This window comes from Gopherus flavomarginatus, chromosome 14, assembly GCF_025201925.1.
Source record: "Gopherus flavomarginatus isolate rGopFla2 chromosome 14, rGopFla2.mat.asm, whole genome shotgun sequence".
NCBI lineage: Eukaryota > Metazoa > Chordata > Testudines > Testudinidae > Gopherus > Gopherus flavomarginatus.
The window spans coordinates 38755988-38769789 of record NC_066630.1 but is presented as its reverse complement, the minus strand read 5'-3'; the positions used below and the strand labels follow the sequence as shown (position 1 = coordinate 38769789).

The following is a 13802-nucleotide window of genomic DNA, read 5'->3' as shown; positions in this document are numbered from 1 at the left end:
CCAAAGGTAATTGAAGCAGATGTTTATGAAGTCACTAGGAGAGATGAACTATCTCCAGTTCAACAGGTTAATCATTAATATTTGGAGGATTTTCTTGCCATGGTGTATTAGGAGGAGAACATCACCAGACAGACATTTAAATTGTTTTATTTAACTAAAACAACAAGGTTAAGTATTCTGGATTTTTTTCTTCAACAGCAAGCATATAACATTTTAACAAAACAAGCATATGTCCCTCGCTTCTCACATTTATCTCCAGACTTCTTCTCCTTGTCCAGATCTGTTCCTCCCCCAACTATCTTCTATTCATTGAACTTTTTGAAACTTTGCTCTTTTAGAGAGAGGTTTTAGAGGGATTGACTCTGTACACAAGTTTGCAGAGGGACAATAGGGTTGAGGTCTGCTGTTTCTCACCTCTATACATTATTTATTTATTTAAAAACATTGTTGCTGTTAACAAGCATGTTGTTGCTGGAGACACAAATCCACAGTTTGAGAACTGCAAAACTAAGCATCTCTGATGGTATCTTCTACACTGAACTCTGAGTCCCACTGGGTAGATAGAAAGATTAACCTACATAATCTATACAGAAGCCCCTGGAACCCCATAAGAACTGTTGGAACTCATTTACAAAACTTTTCTTAAACATTACATGAATATATTGTCTCATACTATAGAATTAGAATTTATAATCCCTATTCCAGGATGAGATATCTTTGAGCTATAATGTATCTTAATTAAAATGATCTTTAGATAGGTTTTTCCCCTCAAAACTCATTTTATCAAAAAAATCAGATTTTTTTGAATTAAAAAAAAATTGATTTTTATCCACCTTGATTCATGCTTCATGGCTGTGGATTCTTTCAAACTTGTACTGCCTCTCAGACTGTTTACCTTTTGAATAAGGTTCTTCTCATACTCTCAGGAGACTGGTATGCAGGCCCGTTCATGGATGAAAGAAAAAAATGCCTGTGAAAGTATTTATTTGTGTGTTTGAGCTTCATAACCACCCACATTTTGGCATCCATCTCTTCTGTGCACAAAGATGCCTTTTAGAAATCACTCGTTAAATCTCCGCCCTTCTTTGATATGTATGGAAATAATGGAAATGCATGAGACTGCTTTTGTTCAAACAGGCTATAAAGGGAGTATCTCTGGGGCTATATTTATTCCTTTCTGGCTAGGAGTTAAGTGAAAGCGATCCACTCAGTTTATCACTGAGTTAGCTAGCTTATTGGCATGTGTTTCTAACACTGTATTTGAGCATGGGAAAGGTTTTCATCCAGTTCATGTAAGTCCTGAACAGCAGGCCCTAGGAGAAGGAGAACTTGAGGTCATGACTATTCATAGGATCATAGGATTGGAAGGGACCTCGAGAGGTCATCTAATCCAATCCCCTGCACTCATGGCAGAATTAATGTGTTTCTTTCTTTCCCAACACGTGGTCATGCAAAAGTCATAGAAAAGTTCTGACAAAGGGTTATGTGTTAATGGACAGGTTTTCCAGAGAGCTCTGCACCCTGCAGCTCCCATTGTTTTCAGTGGGATCTACTGAGTGTGGAGCATGTTTGAGTGTTCCGATTCTTGTGGCCAGAGTTTCAAAGCACTTTGGGTTCTGGTGTTAGCTGCAAAGTTGGGTGAACCTGAACTGAGTCTGGCTAGAGAACACAGTTCATGTTGAGGTGACACAGCATTGCTCAGTGCTCAAGCAGCTCCGTGGAGTTAGAGGAATATGACTCCTGGGAATGGAGGAGCACAAGTGGCTGGAGCAGCAGAGGGCTCGTCTCATGAGGAATCAGCTGACCATTCTCCTTGTGCTCTAGGGATGAGTTACCAGGGTTCTTCTGGGTTGGAAACGTCTCCGTGAGGCTGATCCTTTCCTGCAGCCTGTACCCCAGATATGGGCTCCCAGTGTGTGGGATCCACCGTAGCATCTCTTGTCATTTGAGATCCAGTGATAGGCAACCAGAGGGAGGGGCCCTAGGAAGCCATCCCTCCCCTCCTAGGGTTGCCACTTTGTTTATTAGTCTGATGGGGCTAGCTCCTTTCCCCTATGACATTGTGACATTAACATTACAATATTGTGACATTGCATCAGTATGTCATAATGATTCATAGAGTTTAGGGCCAGAAGGGACTGTCAGATCATCTGATTTGACCTCCTGTATAGCACAGCCCTTACATTTCACCAGGGCTGGTGCAAGGATATTTCACGCCCTAGGCAAAACTTCCACCTTGCGCCCTCCCCCGTCCCCGAGCCCGCGCCGTGAGTTGCCCCTCCCCGCAGCAGCTCTCTCCCTCCGCCCTGAGGCGTCCTCCCTGCGGCAGCTCCCCACCCTCCACCCTCTGCCCTGAGGCACCCCCGCCCTGCCCCAGCTCACCCCTGCTCTGCCTCCACCCCAAGCACACCGTGGCTGCTTCACTTCTCCCGCCTCCCAGGCTTGCGGTGCCAATCAGCTTAGGCATCGCAAGCCTGGGAGGCGGGAGAAGTGAAGCAGCCACGGCATGCTCGGGGAGGAGGCGGGGCAGGGGTGAATGGGGGCGGGGAGTTCCCCTGCATGCCGCCACCCCCCTTACTTGCTGCAGGCAGCCCTCCCCGCACTCCCTTGCCCCAGCTCCCTCGGTCTAAATGCCAGCGGCGACCGAGGTGGCCAAAGATCCGGTCGCTGCAGTCACTGCCGAAGAAAATGCCGCCCCCCAAATCCTAGTGCCCTAGGCAACCGCCTAGGTCGCCTAACTGTTTGCACTGGCCCTGCATTTCACCCAGTTACCCTTGTGTGGAGCCCCATAGCTTGTGCACTAAAACATGTCTTTCAGAAAGGTATCCAGTCTTAATTTCAAGACTTCAAGAGATGGAGAATCAATCGCTTTCCTTGGTAGTTAGTTCCAGAGCTTACCACCCTCTCTGTTAAAAATAGTCGTATTTCTAATTGAATTTGTCTGGCTTCAGCATCTCGCCATTGGATCTTGTTATGCCTTTGTGTGCCAGAGAAATGCATATAATCATGTAACACAATTATTTAAGTGCTCGCTGATGTGAAGATAAAGTTTCTGGCACTGCTTAGTCATTTTGCTGGTGGATTATCTTCCCTTTTTTAGCACAGGCATTTTCCAATCTGCTGGAAGATGCTCCCGGATGGGTATTTGAGTTCAAGGTGATGGATATTGTGTAAAACTTGCTGAAACTGTGTAATGCTCCTGGCTAAAAGATGTTAAAAATGAGCCGAAAGTTTATGCAGCGCCAAGCTGATATAAATGAAGTCCTTTCGTTTTGCTCTGGTTTCCCTGTATTGTTGCTCGCTGGAGATTGCTCACAAACATTAAAGTCTCCTTCCCCTTGGTTCTAGGCCTTGGTCAGAATGATTGTGTTAGTGCTTCCTGGCATGTCACACACTGTGCTGAAATCTGGAGCTGGGAACAAGTGTAGGGTTGTAATTAGGAGTAATGGGATGAAATCAAACCAGGGCAATAATGCTTGCTGGATAGGAGGGAAAAAAATCCTAACAGTGAAATCTGTTGGAGCACAGAATCTTTCTAGAAGTCTACTAAGGAAAGGAATGGATGCCCTATAGTTTGGGTCATTTCAAAGTGGAACTTGGAATCTAGGCACAATCCTGCATGAGTTCAATGGAGGTGGACTTATTATCTACAGTAAGATTGCAGGAATCTCACTCTATGTGAGACTCTGGGGCCCAGAATGACTGTTGAGTCAACGTGAAGTGATGGAAGCAGCTACAAGTGTGGCTGAGAGCTCTTTTGTTCAGAATATCTCTAGGCTGAATCATCAGTGGGTTTTGTGGTCTGTAAGCATCCACTTTACACTGGTATACAGCGACAGTAAAGCATCTGTGCCATGCCAAGAGTCCGCAACCATGATGATATTGGAGGTAACTCCTCCAATCGCCACCCTTACTACAGCTAATTTGTATGCGACAATTTCATTGGTTGTATGAGGGAAACGCCATCTGCTGTGCCCATGCACCTAACTGCCACACACACAAATCTCCTCAAACAAACCTCTCAGACACAAATCAACACAGCCACCCACACAAGACCAGCAGCACAAGAATCCCAAACATACACAGCCCCTTATGACAGCACACACTCCTCATTCGCCATTCTCACAAATTTACACAACTCTCCGAGCACAACCCCCTCAGACACAAATCAACACAACCACTCAACAACAAAAACACAGCCAGCACAGTAACCCCAAACATCACGCTGAAGCCCAGAACGTCTGTTGAGTCAGTGTGAGCGATGTTCAGAACATCACCAGGTTCAAACATCAGGTGGCCCTGGGCGAACCAGATCGGATGTTGGAGTTAAAAGGCTCCGTGGTGGTAGGACCATGATGGCTGCTCAGAGGAGACAGTAACAGTTCCATGGAGGTAACAAAGAGGTGCTTGTGCATCTCCGCTAGGGGGCAGCTTGGTGCACAACCTTTGGGAATATGTACAACATCGCTCAGTACTGCACAGGGCATGGAAACCAGAGCCCCTATTTGTGGCTTTTTTTACACACGTGGCTTTATGAATTACATCTGTGTGACAGCCAGCCTTTCAGGGACTAGTGTTTTAATAAATCGTCTCCTGTCTCTAACTTCTGTCATTCTATCACTTGCGATATGACAGTTCTTATGACTCCTGATTTTAGAAATATACGTGTCCCACTTGACCGCTAAATGGAGGGCACGTCTGTAGCCTGTCACTGTGCTCTCGTAGTGTAAGAGTGATGGGCTCTACCCTGGGCATATCACGTGAGCCACTCTCAAATAGAGTGACCTTTGAGCATTGTGTGAATTCTTTAGAAAACAATGGAATGGGGAACAAAATTAGGTAGTGTTAAGTTGCACTAACGTTGTATAAAGATTATCATTGTAGTCTGGCATTTCAAAAGCGTGAGAGGCCTTGTCTGTGTGCAGAGCTGCACCAGTGTAACCAAAGGCGTTTCCAAAACCCACTCAGCTGGGCTGTGAGGAGCTGCAGTTCCTCTTTCTGGCTGCTGGAGGGCGCTGTGGAGCATGGCTGCTTATTTTCCTCCCCTCTGGCTCCAAGCAGCCAGGGGGACAGAAGTTGGAGGGGAGTTCCAGTCCTCCCACCCAGCACCCACCATTGAGCTCAGCCACCCAACACCCCCCGCCCGGTCCCAGCACCCACTTAGCTCAGCCTGCAAGCACCCACCCCTGCCTGCCCCAGGCAGCCCAAGTCCCCCCCTACACACTAAGCTCAGCCATCAGGCAGCCCAGCCCCCACTGATCTCTGCACCAATCACCCCCCCGCCACCCATACCCACCGCCTGGCCCTAGCACCCACTGAGCTCTGGTCTTTGCCCAGAAAGAACTGAGAATTTGAAAATACAAAAGCCAGAGATGAGGGATACAGGCAAAGTGCTCGAAGTGGTTAGAGGCCCCAATCTCCTCATCCCTTTGTTTTGTGTTTTACTGCAGGTCAAGAAAAAATCATGGCAAACTAACCTAACAGCAGCTTTCTTTGGCAGAGTAACAAGTCTTATGGTTGGCGGGGAAGGGGGGTGGCGGGGGAGTGGTAGATGTGGCATATCTCGACTTTAGTAAGACTTTCGATCATAGGCACCAACTTCCCTTCTAGACCCCCACCCCTGGCCCCGCCTCTTCCCACCCCTGCATCGCCCTCGCCCCATCCCCATTCCACCCCTTCCCCAAAGTCCCCTCCCCACCCTGCCTTTTCCCACCCTGCCCTGCTCCCTTCTTGTCCCCATTCCACCCCCATCACCCAACCAATATTGATATAGCAACTGGAGAAAAACATCCAGGGCCCAGTGTCAGAGCTGTGCGAATGACAGTCAGGAGGGTGCAAAGCCTCCTACCCACTGATGTCGCTCCCCGTGTGGCTGCTTGACCTGGTGCCCTGCATCGGTCCTTCTGGGTTTGATAGTGCTCAGTGGGACAGGAATGCCTTGACTTACCCCGTGTGCATTTGGCTGGAGCTTGGAAGCCCTGCATTCATTCTCTGCACTGGATAGAAGCTCATGCCATGCCCACAACTGTATACAGACAGGAGGCAGGATATTTGGTTCTCCAGGCTCTTAGGCAACCATACATTCTTGTTTCCACCACTGCAATCCCCTGGCATAGCCCTTAAGGACACACATGCAGATCTGCAGGCAGGACAGCCCCTGGGATTAATGTAGCATAAATTGTGCTATAACGAACAGCAGCTCGCGCTGTAGAATCCCTTGTGCTGTGGCTCTGTGCAGCCTCGTGCTAGGGCAGTTTTCAGATACTGCATACCTCTCGGGTTGAAGGCACAGGGCTTTGCAGCCATGTGCAACTTGTCGCATTATCACATGCTGATTGCTTGGCTGTGCCAAAAACTGCCCAGTGCAAAGTATGCCAGCAAAAGGAACATGGGTGCAGCTGACTGGCTGATACCTCTGGTAGTCATCCCTTCTCTACTTTAGAACAACTCTGCAGCTTGTTTCTGGCCACAGAGATGAACAGCCCTGGTCTGCTTTTCTTTGAAGTGGGAAGATATTGGTTGGTGAAACCTTGTGCCACGTATTAAATCCAAAGGCCCTCGGCCTGCCTGTGCCCAGTGGAGAGGCATGTTAGGGGAAGTACTTGACTTTGGCAGCAATCCTGGGAAAGCCCTTCTTGAGTAGAATCATACCTGTCATCTGGAAGCCCAGGCTGCTTCCAGTCTGTTCTGCTCTTCACTTCCTGGCAGATGTTGCAGTCGCTGTCTGCGTTTGGGCATGGCGTTGCGATGCTTTTTACAAAGTGCTGAGGAACTGTATACTGAGAACATGTACAGAAGTGGGGTGTTGTGTCCGAAGTGCATTCTGGAAAGCAAGTGCCTCATCTTAATTTGGTTCGAATTAAAGCAAAGACTGCAAGCTAATCATTTCCGAGTGTTTGTTTTTCTGCAGTGACTGTAATGATCATCCTGCATACTGTCCTGTAACAGCTTCCAAGGCTGCAGCGTCAGTACCAAGCTGGGAGAGTGGATCGGCCACATGTGGAAGTGATTTACTTTCATTTCGTTTTGTGGAGCACCGCTTTGCTGTGTGAGCTGCATTATTAGCCAGCTGCAGAGCAGTCAGGCTTGTGGCTGAGTGTTGGCTGTGTGTGGCTTGAGCTGGGTTGTGGTAGCACATTGTATCAGTGCTTCTCTGGTGGCCCACGGCGCTTTGCAGGATGGAAGCATAGCAACCATATTCTCAAAGGACGTGAGCACCCACATTTCCAGCTGAGCTCAACAGCAGCTGTGGCTGCACCTCTGAAAAATCAGGCCTGACTCTGTAGTACTCGGACTGCAGATACAGCCTTCCATGTGTGCATGGATTCTGTGCTTTCATCCTAAACCTACAGGCAGGCTGAAGCAAGAACCCTATGAGAGAGGTGAACTGCTCTTGTTTATCTCATTGGGAAGCTAAATTGCCAACACTGGGCTTCAGAGTTAAGTATCACCTACAGAATTTAACAGCAGACCATTTTAGCAAAAACATATAGTGACTCTGGGACTGCAAGCCAAGCATGGGTAAAACATCAGCTTGTCGTCTTCTCCCTTCTGCCCCTAAGCATTGGTACCTCCAAGTGAACAGTGGAGGCTGTGGACTTACATCTGTTCTCTGTAGAGTGCTCTCTTGGAAACTGATGGTTGCTGAAATTAGGGCTGATTGGAAAATAAGTGAAACATTTAGATTTTGTCGAAACAATGAACACCAAAAAAAATCTCAGCAGAAAACTCAAAAACTGTAAAAACCTCCAGTTTTCAGACAAAATGTTTCCGTTTTTACTCTTTGGCTGAGGCCAGGGTAGTGCGAGGGGTCCATGGAGAATGACACTAAACTTGGAGCTGGGGACGCCTTGCTGCTTTCTCCATTATTTCCATTTCTCTCTCTTCTCTGTCCATTGTTGTGCTGGTCTCTCCTCTCTATTATTTCCTAGTTTCTGTATCTTTCCCTCCTTTTCCCTTTGTGCATTTCTCCCCATGCTCCCCACACCTTGGAGTCTACATGTGCACGGGCAGCGTTCGGTGAGGGGTCGACGCTTGTGGAACTGAGAGCCGGGCTGTGGCCAAGTGTGAGTTCTGACCTCTCCCTTCTTACTTTGCTGAGCAATTCAGGGGCAGGCGTGCGTGCTGCTTGGTCACAAAACAGCCTAGGGGCTAGAGCCACAAAGGGACTTAGGAACCTTACTGCCACTTTAGGCACATTAAGTCCAACATTTAGACACCGCTGAGATCCTCAGAACCATGATTCACCTGCCTCTTAATGCTGTAGGTGCCTAAATTCCCTAAGAACCTTCCTTTCTACCAGTAAAGTCTCCATGGCACCTCGTTTTGGCTGGTGGCCGTATGCAAAACCACCTAATTCCTAATGCCAAAGAGCGGCTGGTGCCTAGTTCACACCTAAGTCTCGATGGGATTCACACTGGGCATTGCCCTGCCTATCTCACTTGTGGGCCCAATCCAGCAGGTGTGCTCAGATCATGCCTAACCTGCATGCTAGACAGTAGTGCCCACCTATGGGGTAGGTGTTGCAATGCTGAGCATAGTAATGTGTATTCACCTCTAACCCTGCACAGAGGGGGCATGGAGCAGCTGGCATTGCTGCTTGCTCCCCTCCTCTTCACACCCCTATGGGGCTGGGGTGGGGAGGGGGAGGAGCAACTCTCCTTTTTTCTTAACCTCAAACCTGGCTGGTGCCTGTGATGTTTGCTGGAGCAGCACAAGGCAGGAACTGCACTGCTCACTGGCTTAACCTTGTATTTTAGACACACAATATAGACCCCTTTCAGCCCTTCATGGAGGCTGTTTCCTCAGACCCCTCTGAGGTAGGTAGGCAAAACCAGCAGAATCCCCCCATTCCCAGGGTGGAGAATTGCTGTAATGAGCAGAGTGAATTGGCTGCCCCAGAGAGATCGTTAACCCTTTAAACACTTCAGCTGATTGCAGCTGTCATGTATTTACTTAGGAAGGTGCAGCCCTGAGGCAGCATCTGGTTTTCAGTGAAGTTCTGCTTTCGACTCTGTCTCCCAGTCTGGCTTGACTGACCCACAAGAGATAACGGAGGATGTGCCCAAGGCCCTTAGTGAGTCTGGGACCCAGCAGGATCAGGACATGCCATCCTGCAGATGTAGCACTTACCACTACATGCCCCCCTGCCTCTCCTGCCCCGGGCTTCCCAAATGGACTCCTAGAATGGCTTTAGTTCTACCCACAGTGCAGTGCCTCATACACAGGGCAAAGCTTATCTCGGGAGCTGCTCCAGATCCATCGCGCTCAAAGGGCCAGTGGCTGAGTGGAATTGCAGAGAATGCTAGAAGATGCTGTTGCAGCAATCAGTGTGTTAATTAGTTAATCCCTGTTTGTGCCATATAGGGTGACCAGTTCACCTCACTAAAATAGCGGGACACAGTGGGGTGCCATCAGCCCCACCCACAGTCCACTCCAACTCCTCCCAGGATCTGCCCCCACTCTGCCCCAGATCCCACCAGCTTGGCCCCCCCACCATGCCCTTCCTCATCTGCCAACCTGCCACTGACTTCCTGCGTCCCTCCTCAGTCCCCCACCCACTGCTCGCCTCCCTACCTGCTGACCTGCCGCTCGCCTCTTCACTCCCCTGCCCGCCACTCACCCCTACAGCGCTGACCTTCCCTCTGCTGGGTGAGTGCTCGCCCACCCCCTGCCTCTTCCCGCCCCTGCACCGCTCTCACCCCACCCCATTGCACCCCCTCCCCCAAGTCCCCACCCCTGCCCTGCCTTTTCTTCGCCTCCTCCCCTGAGCGCACCGCGTACCTGCTCCTCCCCCCTCCCTCCTGGAAAGCGCTAAGTGCTGTCAAACAGCTGTTAGGTGGCGGGAAGTGCTGGAGGGGGGAGAAGGAGGTGAGGAAGGGGGAGCTTGGCTGCAATGTTTCCCTGTGGGTGCTCCAGCCCCGGAGCACCCACAGGGTCAGCGCCTCCCTCCAACTCGCCTTCTAACCTGAATATCGGGACAAATGGCGTCCCAATCGTACATTGATCAGGACACGGGACAAAGGGTTAAATATCAGGATAGTCCTGATTTTATCGGGACATCTGGTCACCCTAGTGCCATAGGATCATTAAGGTTTTCTACTTAAAACTGAGACTCAGGAAATGTCAGTGTTAAAGGCTGGATTTGTAAACAAGCTAGGTGCATGCTTACTACAGTTGCACACTCAAATCAGGTACCTATGTGTGCACGTGCCCAGAAACAGCCATTTGTGAATGTAACTGCCAGTTAGGTGCATAATTGTGGGTACTCTTTGTGTCCCTATATTGCTTAAAACCAAGTCCCCAAAAGCAGACGGAGGACTGGGAAGATTAACTACGTCTTTGTAACATATCTTACAGGCCTGTAAACCTAACTTCAGTATCAGGCAAATTGCTGCAAACTATTGCAAAGAACAGAATTATCAGGTACAGAGATAAATACGATATGTTGGGGAAGAGTCAACATGGCTTTGTAAAGGGAAATTATGTCTTGCCAATATATTAGAATTCTTTGAGGGTGTCAACAAGCCTACGGACAAGGTTGATCCAGTGGATATAGTGTACTTGGACTTTCAGAAAGCCTTTGTCAAGGTCTCTTACCAACTACTCTTGAGCAAATTAAGAAGTCACGGGATAAAAGCGAAGGTCTCCTCACGGATCGGTAACTGGTTAAAAGATAGGAAACATAGGGTAGGAATAAATGGTCAGTTTTCACAATGGAGAGAGGTAAATGGCAGGGTCTCCCAAGGATCTGAACAAGGACCTGTGCTGTTCAATATATTCATAAAGGAACTGGAAAAGGGGGTAAACAGTGAGGTGGGTAATTTTGCATTGTCTTCAAATTTTGCCAAGATAGTTAAGTCCAAAGCTGACTATGAAAGGTTACAAATGGATCTTACGGAACTGGGTGACAAAATTGCATTTATCAACATTGAATTTCATTTGCTAAGTAATGCACATCATAAAACATAATCCCAACTATACATATAAAATGATTAGGTCCAAACTAGCTGTTACCAGTAAAGAAAGAGATCTTAGAGTCATCATGGAGAGTTCTCTGACAACATCTGCTGTATGTGCAGAGGCAGTCAAAAAAGTGAACAGCATGCTAGGAACCATTAGGAAAGGGATAGATAATAAGACAGAAAATATCATAATGCCACTATCTAAATCCAAGGTACACCCATACCTTGAATACTGCGTGCAGTTCTTGTAACTCCATCTCAAAAAAGATAGATTAGAATTGGAAAAGGTACAAAGAAGGGCAACAAAAATTATTGAGGTATGGAACAGCTTCCCTAGGAGGAGAGATTAAAAGGAGTAGGTCTGTTCAGCTTAGAAAAGAGATACTAAGGTGGGATATGATAGAGGTCTATAAAATCATGACTGGTGTGGGCAGAGTGAATAGGGAAGTGTTATTTACCTCAGAACACACGAACCAGGGGTCACCCAATGAAATTAGCAGGCAGCAGGTTTAAAACAAACAAAGGAAAGTATTTCTTCACACAACACAGTCAACCGGTGGAACTCGTTGACAGGGGATGTTGCGAAGGCCAAAACTATAACTGGGTTCAAAAAAGATTTAGACAAGTTCATGGAGGACAGGTCCAGTAATGGCTACAAGGCGAGATGAGCAGGGATTTAACCCCATGCTCTTAGTGTCTCTAAACGGCTAGAAGCTGGGACTGAACAACAGAGGATGGGTCACTCCAGATTGCCCTGTTCTGTTCATTCCTCTGAAGCATCTGGCAGCAGCTGCCGTCTGAAGACAGAAAACTGGTTTAGATGGACCATTAGTCTGACCCAGTATGGCCGTTCTTACCGTCTTATGTTTAGCTAAGGATGTTGCTGCTGAAGCCACAGGGCTCTTTGTCCAGGATATCAGTGCTCTCTGCGCCCCGTGAGAGACAACTGGTCTGTATGCACTCCCATGTTTTGGTGTTTAATGTTTATCTCTGTATTAGTCCTACATAAGGAACTGAGTGGATCCCTTCCCCCTCACAAGTGCAACTCCTGCGGGCTTTTGGAGATCGATGTAACTAAAGGGAGATGGGGACTTACGTATTATCTTTATTCTGTGTTTGTACTGTTGTTTAAACTACACTGACAACATGCAATGGCTATTTTCTGTGCATTTATTTCACTAAAGGCGGGATAATATGCATTTTGGATTTTTGTAACATTATCAAGGGGTTTTGACTCAATGCCCATGTTAATAATTGTCTTGTGAAGACTTCCATAGGGCTGCAGGAATGGTATGAGTGTGAGAATAATGGAAGTGCCATCACTGAGCACTGCAGGTTTGTGTCTTTAGAAAGAAGGGAGATCCCACTCACATTCCCCAGAATAGGATCTATAGGGAGTAGCTCGCACTGTAGAGACCCTCCCACTGCCGTGGCAGCTCTCTGGCCACCAAGGTCCCCTGGGAGCCAAGCACCTGCTCAGTACTTTGAGGGAGTTATCTGAAACAATCAAAATGACAAACAGTTTGGCCCTCTAAGTGCTACTCAATAGCACATACAAAACAACTTCTCCTCCTGAGGCATCTGACACACTGTGCAACATCATTAAAATCACCACTGACTCCACATGGCTACACCTGTCCTGCTGCACGTCTACTTTTCAAACACGGGGAAAGGGCGGGGTTAATGAGCATGGGGAGTGGGTGGTGTTAGTGAAGGATCTCTTTAGCCCTCGGAGGTATGAAACACCGGCCTGTACACACCTATGTGCTGAGTGGAGCTTCCAAATGTGGCGTGGTTGAAAAGGTGTTTGAAACTTGGGGCTGCAGATCCACACGCCCCACTTCACTGATGTGCGGCAATAACACGTTAATTGCAGCCCCACCCGACTCAGCAGGGAGAAGGATTTGCTGTGTTAGCTGGATGCTGTGATGATCTCAGAGCCGTGTGCAGCTCTCTGTTATGTGCGCACTTCACTCACGCACTGGGGGAGCTTATTTTAAAGACTATTTTACATGAAAATTCACATAATAAGGAAGTTTACAAGGACTTAAGTTCATTCTTCCTCTTCCTCCTTTGCTTGAGAGGCCCTACATCCTGCAGGGGCTGCACCCCAGGAGTTCTGGGGGTCCTTAGCCTGCTATCCCCGCTGTTCTCTGGGAGGCGAGGTTAGGACATGCGGCATCCTGGTGCCATTAATGTTCTCTCTCGACAGGACTCCGAATCACTGGACAGGTGCATACAGAGCACCTTATCCGTGCTCTACCCTCCATTTGAGGCCACAGCAGCCACGGTTCTGTGCCAGGTTTTTGACGTGGTGGAGAAGACATACTGCGGGGATGGACTGCGCTACCTCATAGATTTCCTGATTCCAACAAAGCACATCTTGCAGTGCATTCAGCAGGATGCCTGTGTAAGTATCACTCCCGCCCAGAGGCCTGTGTACAGCTCCTCAGGAGGCTTTTCTTGTAGAAAAAGCAACAAGCAGTGCTTGTGGCACCTTAGAGACTAACAAGTGTATTTGGGCATAAGCTTTTGTGGGCGAGAACCCACCTCATCAGATGCATGAAATGGAAAATACAGGAGCAGGTATAAATACATGAAAGGATGGGAGTTGCCTTACCAGGTGTCAGGTCAGTCTAACGAGACAATTCACTTAACAGCAGGATACCAAGGGAGGAAAGATAACTTTTGAAGAATAAAAAGAATAAATGGACACAAATCTGACATCAGGAATCATAACATTCAAAAACCAGTCAGAGAACACTTCAGTCTCTCTGGTCACTCAATAACAGACCTAAAAGTGGCAATTCTTCAACAGAAAAAACTTCAGAAACAGAC

The 13802-nt window shown here is 47.9% G+C and overlaps 1 protein-coding gene across 2 annotated transcripts in view; it reads left to right on the top strand.

Moving 5' to 3' along the window:
• The window catches only part of PLEKHG4 (pleckstrin homology and RhoGEF domain containing G4), a 165290-nt gene that overhangs the window by 21228 nt on the left and 130260 nt on the right, over nt 1–13802 (top strand). Inside the window, exon 2 of one of the 2 annotated variants that reach the window (XM_050923146.1) lies at nt 13177–13374. The exons of the other annotated variant lie outside the window; for it this stretch is intronic. Coding sequence (XP_050779103.1) covers nt 13177–13374 — 198 coding nt within the window. The remainder of the gene's footprint in view (nt 1–13176; nt 13375–13802) is intronic. 2 annotated transcript variants of the gene reach the window in all.